The sequence below is a fragment of the Pithys albifrons genome, chromosome 14 (genome assembly GCF_047495875.1).
Source record: "Pithys albifrons albifrons isolate INPA30051 chromosome 14, PitAlb_v1, whole genome shotgun sequence".
Lineage (NCBI taxonomy): Eukaryota > Metazoa > Chordata > Aves > Passeriformes > Thamnophilidae > Pithys > Pithys albifrons.
In genome coordinates, this window is record NC_092471.1 from 20,224,669 (window position 1) to 20,234,628 (window position 9,960).

A 9,960-nucleotide genomic window follows, 5' to 3' on the forward strand; every position below is an offset into this window, starting at 1 on the left:
CCCCGCCCCACCCGGCACCGCCCCGGGGGCAGCGGCGGCGGCGCGGCCGGGGATGCGCTCCGAGGAGGCGGCGGGCACGGTGAGGGGGCACCGGGGGGCGCGGGGGAGGGCGTGGGGGGTGTGCCGTGGGGTGGGGGGGGTGTGGGGTGTGAGCGGGACCCTCGGGAGGGGATGGCGGGAGGGGAGGGGGCGGTGGGGGCGGGTCCCGCCCGCCTTGTGTGCCCTCTTGTGTCCCCCCCCCCACTCCCACCCCGGGGGTCGCCCCTGGGGTGCCCCCCCCACCCCCCCCGGGCCGCGCGCGCTTCCGGGGAGGGCGCCCCCCCGCGGCCGGGAGGTCACCGCGGGCGGCCCCGCCCTTCCCTCCCCCTCCCACGCCCTTTGCTCTTAAAGGGACAGACCCCCCTTTTTCGGCTCGACCTCCCCCCGCCCCACCGCAGCCCACCCCACGGGGGATCTCCCCCTCTGGGTTCCCTGCTCTGTCCCCCCCCACCCCGCGCCGTGTTCCAGGCGGCGCTGGCGGAGGGTGGAGCGCGGAGGAAATTCCACGGGGGGGTGTGGCGGCGGCTGGCGGGGTGTGACCCCCCCACGCCCACGGGTGGAGGACCCCGGGGGGTGGGGGTGGGGGTGGGTGGGGACACGCAGGGGACAAAGCGGGGGAGGGGGAGGAAAGGTTTTTCCCACGGTGCCCCCCTCCCCCCCCAAGGTCACCCCAAATCCCTCTTTAAGCTGTTTAGGGCAGAAGGGGGGAGGGGGCACTAATTATTGCGGGGGGGGTGTGTGAATAACACCCCGATGTGGGTTAGGAGGGGTGAACAGCACCCCGATATGTGTGGGGTGTTTTGGGGGCTCCCCCTGCCCACCCTCCCCACGCCCGGGTGTGTTTGGGGTGCGCCCGAGCTGAGAACGGAGGAATTCAGGGCACTGATGGTGGGGGGGAAGCAAAGCTGGAATTTGGGGGGCAACGAGCCCCCCCACCCCCACCCGCTGTCCCATCTCAGGCCCCCCCAACCCCGAGTGGGCTTTGGGGTGCAAGGGGACCCCCTAAAATGGAGTTGGGGAGGGTCTCCTTGGGGAGAAAGGGGCGCCCCTTTGTGCCCCCCCCCCCAGCTGAACGTGTTTGTGGGGTCGGTTTGGGGGTCCTGGGGGGGTCCCCAGGTGTAGGGAAGGGGGGGCAGGTGTGTGTCTGTGTGGGGGTGTCCCCTGGGTGGGATTTTGGGGGGAGTCTTGCTGGTGGGGAGGGGGGTGTGTGTTTTGGGGGCGTGGGTGTGTTGGGGGGTCCCTGGCCAAGCTCGGGGGGAGCACTGGCTGTGAGTCCGGGGGTTTTGGGGGGTCTCTTTGTAGGGGTTTGGGGGTCCTGGTGAGCTGTGGTTTTACAGGTGGTTGTTTTGGGGGTCCCTGGCTTGGGGGGGGGGGAGTGTTTTGGGGCTCCCTGGCTGAGAGTGGGGGTGTTTTGGGGGTCCTGGTAGTTTGTGAGTGTGTGTGTGTGGGTGTTTTGGGGGGTCCGTGGCTTTGTGAGGGTGTTTGGGGGTGTCCCTGGGTCTGTGTGGGGGTCTTTGTGGGGGGGTCCCTGTCTGAGTGTGGTGAGGGGTGCCCAGGTGAATATGGGGGTACCAGGGGTGTCTCTGGCTCTGTTTGGGGGTGTCCCTTTCTGTTTGGGGGTCCCGAGGTGAATATGGGGGTACCAGGGGTGTCTCTGGCTCTGTTTGGGGGTGTCCCTTTCTGTTTGGGGGTCCCGAGGTGAATATGGGGGTACCAGGGGTGTCTCTGGCTCTGTTTGGGGGTGTCCCTTTCTGGTTGGGGGTCCCGAGGTGAATATGGGGGTACCAGGGGTGTGTCTGGCTCTGTTTGGGGGTGTCTCTGTCTGTTTGGGGGTCCCGAGGTGAATATGGGGGTACCAGAGGTGTGTCTGGCTCTGTCTGGGGGTGTCCCTGTTGGTTTGGGGGTCTCCAGGTGAATATGTGGGTACTGGGGGTGTCTCTGTCTGTTTGGGGGTCCCGAGGTGAATATGGGGGTACCAGGGGTGTGTCTGGCTCTGTTTGGGGGTGTCTCTGTCTGTTTGGGGGTCCCGAGGTGAATATGGGGGTACCAGAGGTGTGTCTGGCTCTGTTTGGGGGTGTCCCTGTTGGTTTGGGGGTCCCCAGGTGAATATGTGGATACTGGTGGGGGGTCCCTGGTGGTTTGGGGGTCCCCAGGTGAATATATGGGCACCGGGGGGGTCCCTGGCTGTATTTGGAGGTGTCCCTGTCGGTTTGGGGTTCCCGGGTGACTCCGTGGGCATCACTTGCTCCCCGTGGGGGGTGTCCCTGGTGGTGCGCGGTGTCCCCTCGGTGTCCCCCCGTGCGGGGGTCCCGGCGGTGCGGGGTGTGTGCGGTCGGTCCCTCCCTCCCCGCGGTGTCCCGGTGCGGGGGTGCCCCGTGCGGGGGTCCCGGTGCGGGGGTGCCCCGTGCGGGGGTCCCGGCGGTGCGGGGTGTGTGCGGTCGGTCCCTCCCTCCCCGCGGTGTCCCGGTGCGGGGGTCCCGGTGCGGGGGTGCCCCGTGCAGGGGTCCTGGCCGTGCGGGGTGTGTGCGGTCGGTCCGTCCCTCCCCGCGGTGTCCCGGTGCGGGGGTGCCCCGTGCGGGGGTCCCGGCGGTGCGGGGTGTGTGCGGTCGGTCCGTCCCTCCCCGCGGTGTCCCGGTGCGGGGGTCCCGGTGCGGGGGTGCCCCGTGCGGGGGTCCTGGCCGTGCGGGGTGTGTGCGGTCGGTCCGTCCCTCCCCGCGCGGGGCCGGGCCGTGTGCGCGGGGCGCGGCGCGGGTGTGGCGGGGCGGGGCCGCCGCGCGGGGCCGGTGCGTGGGGGCTGCGTGGGCAGGTACGAGCTGGGGCGGCACGGGGGGACCGGGGGGGGTGCCGGGGGTGGGTACCGGGGCGCAGCCTCGGGGGAGGGGGCGTCCCGCGTGCCCCCCGCGTGCCCGGCAGCCCCACGCGTGCCCGCGGGGGGTCGCGGCGGGTTTGGGGGTGCGCGGCGCTGCTGGTCGCTGTGCCGCGGCTGTCCCCGCGTGTGCGCGGCGCGGGGGGTGCCCCCGGCGGGACAGCGCGCCCGGTGCGCCCCGCGGGGACCGGGACGGGCCCTTTAAGAAGCTCCACCCGCGGCCGAGCCCGGGTGGAGCCGCGGGGCCCTTCGCACCTCGCCCGGCGCGGCGCGGGGGATGGCGCTGCGGGCTGCTCGGGGTCGGGGGGGTGCGCTGAGCGCCGCGGCCACGCGTGGGACCCCCGCGGGTCAGGGAACGAGTGACCCCCAGGGGGAGATTGGGGGTGCGGGGAGGGGCGCGGCCCCTTTAAGGCGGGCGGGGCGGGGCTGCCCAGCCCCGCGCGCGGGACACGCCCCCGCCCGGCACAAAGGCGCGCGCGGGCGGGGGCGGGGCCGGCCCTTCCCGCCCTGGGCGCGCGCCGGGCGGGGCCGTGAGGGACGGGCGGGGCCGTGAGGGACGGGCGGGCCCGGCCCCACCGTCGCCCCCGCCCCGCGACCCCCGCGGGCCCACCCCCATGGGCGGGTGGGAAAGGAACCGCCCCCGCCCCGCTCCGCCCCGCCCCGGCCCCGCCGCGCCGGCCCCGCGTGCTCACGGCCCGCACGGCTCTCCCCGCAGGGCCAGGGCAAGGCGACGCCCGCCATGAGCTCGTCGGCGCTGCTGGCCGAGGGCCCGCTCGACCCGCCCGTGCTGCTGTCCGACATCAAGACGGAGCCCCCCGAGGAGCTGCTGGCCAGCGACTGCAGCCAGCCCCAGGCAGAGCCCGTCGATCTCTCCCTCAACAAGTCCAAGGCGGCTCCGGCCTCGGCGCCGCCGCCCGCGGCCTCGGCGCAGTCGTCCCCCATGCTGGTGGCCCCGCCGCTGCCCGCGCCCGCCACCGTGTCCATCCCGCCCTCCGGCCTCAGCTCCACCTCGGCCATCCCGGCCGTGCTGTCGCCCGGCTCCATCCTGGCCTCCACGCAGGGCAGCGGCGGGCAGCAGATCCTGCACGTCATCCACACCATCCCCTCCGTCAACCTGCCCAGCAAGATGGGCAACCTGCAGACCATCCCTGTGGTGGTGCAGTCGCTGCCCGTCGTCTACACCACGGTGCCCACCGACGGCGTCACCGCCATCACCGTGCCCCTCATCGGGGGCGACGGCAAGAACGCTGGCTCTGGTAAGGACACGTGGGGGGAACCCTGAAACTGGGGGTGGGAGGGTTGGCTGTCCCACCTTGTGCAACAGCACCCGTGAAGGGCATCAGGTTTTTCTGCTGTGGGGTATTCCCCCTCATCCCCTGTGCCACCTTTACCCACAGCCCCACAGGGCACTCAGGCCCCAGCCTGTGCCCCTCAGGGGACATGAGGAGGGCGGAGACACAGGACATGGCACTGCCTGTCCTCCACCCTTGCTGCTGCTGGCAGCCTGCCTGCCCTTCCCACTGCCTGCTTGCTGCCAGCAGCTCTGGTTTCAGCTCACCTGCTCCCTGTGCCCCCTCCAATCCCCTTTCCCAGCTTCCCACCTCATCTGGGGTGGAGGCTCTGGATGTGCCCTCCTCTGGCAGCCAGAAGGGCTTGTGCCCCCCTTGGGGGCTTCTCCATCTGCCCAGTTCAATTTGGTTCTTGGGGGAACGGAGTGTTTGGAGCCCTGTGGGAGCAGGGAGATGGTGCTTTTGGTGTTGTGGAGGTGGATGCTTTTACGAGTGTCACTTTTCTGAACTCGCCAACCTCAACCCTTCCCTCTTTGTGTCCCAACAGCTTTCCTTTCCCGGACCCCACCTGTGAAAATGGACCCGGGCTCCGTGTTCCCCATGGACATGAACAGCGACAGCGAGGACAGCGCCTCGGAGAGCGGCCCAGCCCCTTTCCAGGACCTCCCAAGAGAGTGAGTCTCCTCCTGTCCGTGCCTGCCCTCCCTGTCTGTGCCCCTGTGGAGCCCAGGGGTGCCAAGGCTGTGGCTCCAGCCCTCTCTCCTCCCCCAGGCCGGTGACACGGGGGCCCAGAGCCGACTCCCCCGACCTGAAGAAGCGGCGCATCCACCAGTGCGACTTCGAGGGCTGCAACAAGGTCTACACCAAGAGCTCCCACCTCAAAGCCCACCGGAGGATACACACAGGTGAGGGCAGGATCAGTGCCCTTTGTGTCCCCATGGGCTGGGGGCACCTCGGGATGGGCTGGGGGAGCAGTCATGGGTCATTCCTGGGCTCAGGGGTGACACTTTAGTGGTGCTGGCACCCTGTTCCGGGACTAGGAGACACTCTTGGGGTTTGGGGGAAGGCTTTTTGGGGGTGCCTTGTGGAAAAAAAGAAAGAGAAGGGTTCTTCATGGGCCCAGGGGTGTCTTTGGGGGTGCTGGCACCCTTTGCCAGAGACTGGGAAGTCCCTTTTGGGGACTCAGTGTTCTAGGCATCCTGTACCAGTGCTGTGGGTTTTCCTCTGGGGACATGAGGGGCTCTTTGGAGGTGCCCTTTGGGGTCATGGGGGACTTTGGGAGGTGCCCTTTGGGGCCATGGGGGGCTTTGGGAGGTGCCCTTTGGGGCCGTGGGGTGCTCTTGGGATGTGTCATCTGGGGCCATGGGAGCTATTGGGAGGTGTCATTTGGGGGCACAGGATGCTCTGCAGGGGTGCTGTCACCTTCTGTCAAGGTTCAGGGTGGCCCCTTAGGTACCTGGGGGCACTTTGGGTCTGTACTGGCCCTTTTGGGGGTGGGGGTATCCAATGCCGTGCTGGTCTGTCCCTGGGCTTCAGGGTGGCTCTCTGGGGGTGCTGGGCAGAGGTGCCGAGGCATTGCCCTTCCCTGGGAATTGCCAGGTGGAGGGTGCTGAGGGATTGCCCTTCCCTGGGAATTGCCGGGCAGAGGGGCCGAGGGATTGCCCTTCCCTGGGAATTGCCAGGTGGAGGGTGATGAGGGATTGCCCTTCCCTGGGAATTGCCGGGCAGAGGGGCTGAGGGATTGCCCTTCCCTGGGAATTGCCAGGCAGAGGGGCTGAGGGATTGCCCTTCCCTGGGAATTGCCAGGCAGAGGGGCTGAGGGATTGCCCTTCCCTGGGAATTGCCGGGCAGAGGTGCCGAGGGATTGCCCTTCCCTGGGAATTGCCAGGTGGAGGGTGCTGAGGGATTGCCCTTCCCTGGGAATTGCCAGGCAGAGGGGCCAAGGGATTGCCCTTCCCTGGGAATTGCCAGGTGGAGGGGCTGAGGGATTGCCCTTCCCTGGGAATTGCCAGGCAGAGGGGCCAAGGGATTGCCCTTCCCTGGGAATTGCCAGGTGGAGGTGCCGAGGCATTGCCCTTCCCTGGGAATTGCCGGGCAGAGGTGCTGAGGGATTGCCCTTCCCTGGGAATTGCCGGGGGCGTGTGGGCGTCACGGTGGCAGCGCTGACCCCTCCGTGCCCCCCTGTGCAGGAGAGAAGCCCTACAAGTGCACGTGGGAAGGCTGCACCTGGAAGTTCGCGCGCTCCGACGAGCTGACGCGGCACTTCCGCAAGCACACGGGCATCAAGCCCTTCCGCTGCTCGGACTGCGACCGCAGCTTCTCCCGCTCCGACCACCTGGCCCTGCACCGCCGGCGGCACGTCATGATGTGAGCGGGGCCAGGGGGGCACAGCCCCTCGTGCCCCCCCCGTGTGCAGTGCAGGACTGTGGGAGCGGAGAGGCCGAGCTGTGCCCAGCCTGAGCAGACTGTGCCCGCTGCAGGAGCCCTGCCAGCACAGGGCCGGAAACTGTGGATTCTGGACTGCTCCTCCTTCTCTCTTGTTCCCATCTCTTCTGTTTCCTGGGCTTCTCCCCACTCGGCACGCCTGGAGGCTCCTCCTTGACTCCTCAGCCGGGATTCACCCAGAAGCTGCCTCCTGACCTGCATCTTGGTCTCTTCAACCTCCTGCCCCTTCCAGTGTGCTCGCTGGCCGCTGCCCCCTCCCAGTGCCCATGGGCAAGATCTGGGAGCCGTGGCAAAGACAGGGACGGGGGGCAATGGGCCCCCTGTGCAGGAGCTGTCGGCCTCTTCCCTCTCCACCCCCAGACGCTATCCCAGCGGGAGAAGAGACCCTGGCATGTCACCTCTCTGTGTCCCTTGGTGTGTGCTGGGCTTTGTGGGAAGTGCCAGGGTCACGTCGAGGGCCAGGAAGAAAAGAGGAACCAATGGGGGGAAACACAACCAGACAGTGACCCACTAACAAGGCCACCACCACCACCACAAAAAGGGAAACTTGGCAGAACATGAAACTCTGATTTTATGGAATTTTAAGGGGGGGTGGGACAGGGTGGGGGGATGAGGGCCACCAGCTCTTGGGTTTTTTGGAAGCCTCTGGGTGACTTGAAGCATTTCTAAGTTAAACCGGCGGCTGTGGCCACACACTTTGCTTTTTAGTTACTGTTTTTGTGGAGTGTTTCTTCTCCCCTCCCAGCCAACCTCGCTCCAGTTGCTGGGGGGTTGCAGGATTTGGGGTTGAAGCCTCTGAGCTGTTGGGTGGTGGGAAGGGTGACGGGGGGCTATGACAGCCCCCTGCCCCTCAGGCCATCCCTGCAGGGGCTGGTTTGAGGGAAGAGCTTCATGAAACGTTTCTTGGAGCTGCTGCCTTTGCTTTGGCTGCTTGGGGAGGGGGCAGCTGGTGTGGGGAGGGTCTGGGGGGCTGTTCAGAGACCTGTGTCCCCTGAAAACAACTGATGGCAGCTGGGAAAACTGCTTCTCCTCTCCCCAGGTACCCCCCAGGGTGTTCATGGGCACAGCTGTCCCCACCCCCAAGGTAGCCCCTGACCCCTCTGGGGCCGGGCATGGCCAGAGGGCCAGTCTGGTTGGCCGTAGAGGATTCAGGCAAGTGGAGTGCTGGGTCCTGCACGTGGGGCTGCAGGACTGGAGCAGAGGGGCTGGGAAGCTGCCAGGTGGGAAAGAATGTTTCAAGTATATTAATGGCAAAAGGCAGTGTAGAAATCCTACCTGTGCCAGGATGGGGATGGTCACCTCCCAAACAGGGACATGGACAGGTCAGAGGTGTTTAATACTTTCTTTGCCTCAGTCTTCAACATGGATGATGGACCAAGGGGATCTCAGTGCCCTGAGCTGCAGGACCATGACTGCAAGAATGATCAGCCCTGAGTCAACCCTGAACTTGTGTGGGATCTGTTGCTCCCTACAATCCTATGGAGCCTGATGGGATTCATCCCAGAATTCTCACAGAGCTCCTGATGGCATCACGAAAGCTCTTGCAATGATTTTTGATGGGGCTTGGAAGTCCAGAGAGGTCCCATCTGAGTGTAAACTGGTGAACACACTCTCTGTTTTTAAGAAGGGCAAGAAGGAGGACCCTGGGAAGTCCAGGCCTGTCAGTCTCACGTCAGTGCCTGGTGTAATCATGGAAAAGATTATTCTGGAAAGTATTGAAAACACCTGGAGGACAGTGCAGTCATTGGTCACAGCCAGCATGGCTTCAGGAGGGAAAGACCTGCTTGTCAAACCTGATTTCCTTCTATGACTGGGTAACTTGGCTGATTTAGGAAAGCCAGGAGATGGAATCTTTTGGGACTTCAGCAAAGCTTTTGACACTGTCTCTGCAAGGATCCTGTTGGACAAAGTGTCCAGCCCACAGCTGGATAACCATGTTACAGGGTGGGTGGCTCATGGGTTGGGCACTCAGGGTGACAGTGAGTGGGGTGACATCAGACTGGCACTGGTCACTAGTGAGGTTCCACAGGGCTCCATCCTCAGCCCAGTTCTCTTCCACATCATCATTAATCCGACCTGACCTGACCGCAGAACTGGAAGGATACTGAGTAACTGTGATGACAACACTGACCTGGGAGGAGCTGTTGACTCCCTGGAAGGCAGGGAGGCCCTGCAGAGAGACCTGAACAAATCAGAGGCCTGGGCAATCATCAGCTGTTTAGAATGTAGCAAGTGCAAGGGCCAGATCCTCCTCCTGGGATGTGGCAACCCTGGCTGTGTGTATGAACTCGGGAACGAGTTGCTAGAGGGCAGCTGCAGGACAGGACCTGGTCAGTGGCCAGTTGGCCAAGAGTCAGCAGTGCCCTGGCAGCCAGGAGGGCCAGCCCTGTCCTGGGGGGCATCAGGCTCAGCATTGCCAGCTGGGCAAGGGAGGGGATTGTCCCACTCTGCTCTGCCCTGGGGCAGCCTCACCTGCAATATTGGGCACCATAATATAAAAAAGACATGAAAAGAGCACCCAAAGGAGGTCATGAGGTTGGGGAAGGGTCCAGAGGGGCTGTGTGAGGAGTGGCTGTGGTTTGTTCAGCCTGGAGAGGGGGAGACTGAGGGGAGACCTCATTGGGGTCTTCAACATCTTCCCAAGGGGCAGAGGAGGGGCAGGCACTGATCTCTGCTCTGGGGGACGAGGTACAGCACCCAGGGAATGGCTGGAGCTGTGCCAGGGCAGGGACAGCACCCAGGGAATGGCTGGGGCTGTGCCAGGGCAGGGTCAGATTGGATCTCAGGCAAAGGTTCTTCCCCCAGAGGGTGGTGGGCACTGACCAGGCTCCCCAGGACAGTGGGCACAGCCCCAAGGCTGCCAGAGCTCCAGGAACATTTGGACAACGGGCCAGGGCCAGGGTGGGATTGTTGGGGTGTCCTGGGCAGGGCCAGGAGTTGGACTCAATCCTGAAGGGTCCCTTCCAGCTCAGCGTATTCCATGATTCTATGAGAAGACGTGGAAGAGCCAGCATGTGCCCAGGTGGTCAGGGGGCCAGGGGCACCTGGGCTGTCCCAGCCATGGTGTGGCAGCAGGACCCTGGCAGTGCCCATCCCTGTGCTGGCACTGAGGCACCTCCAGCCCTGGGGGCAGTTCTGGGCCCCTGACAAGACATGGGTGTGGCTGGAGCATGTGCAGGGAAGGGAAGGGAGCTGGGAAGGGGCTGGAGAACTCCTGAGGGAGCTGGGGGGGCTCAGTTGGAGAAAAGGAGGCTCAGGGGGCACCTTCTGGCTCTGCAATCCCTGCCAGGAGGGGGGAGCTGGGAGGAGGGGGGGCCGGGT

At 65.6% G+C, this 9,960-nt stretch overlaps 1 protein-coding gene across 3 annotated transcripts; it reads left to right on the forward strand.

Annotated features, from left to right (window-relative positions):
- KLF8 (KLF transcription factor 8) lies at positions 1 to 7,346 on the forward strand. Of its 3 annotated transcripts, none has more exons than XM_071569610.1 (5): positions 1 to 79; positions 3,621 to 4,161; positions 4,742 to 4,868; positions 4,948 to 5,099; positions 6,384 to 7,346. In XM_071569610.1, the coding sequence occupies exons 1-5, from the start codon at positions 53 to 55 to the stop codon at positions 6,563 to 6,565; spliced, it is 1,029 nt and encodes a 342-aa protein (XP_071425711.1). In that variant the 5' UTR covers positions 1 to 52; the 3' UTR covers positions 6,566 to 7,346. The 3 variants fall into 3 exon arrangements, with proteins under 3 accessions (XP_071425711.1, XP_071425712.1, XP_071425713.1); XM_071569611.1 differs by having other exon boundaries at positions 4,966 to 5,099; XM_071569612.1 differs by lacking the exon at positions 1 to 79 and adding an exon at positions 2,817 to 2,845.
- Positions 7,347 to 9,960: the final 2,614 nt, after the last annotated feature.

What these genes read in the sequence shown, in the direction of transcription:
- KLF8 (XM_071569610.1), top strand. Translation starts at nt 53, where the DNA reads ATGCGCTCCGAGGAGGCGGCGGGCACG. An exon ending in CCGAGGAGGCGGCGGGCACG is followed by an intron (nt 80 to 3,620) that starts GTGAGGGGGCAC and finishes CTCTCCCCGCAG; the next exon opens with GGCCAGGGCAAGGCGACGCC. An exon ending in TTCCAGGACCTCCCAAGAGA is followed by an intron (nt 4,869 to 4,947) that starts GTGAGTCTCCTC and finishes CTGTGGCTCCAG; the next exon opens with CCCTCTCTCCTCCCCCAGGC.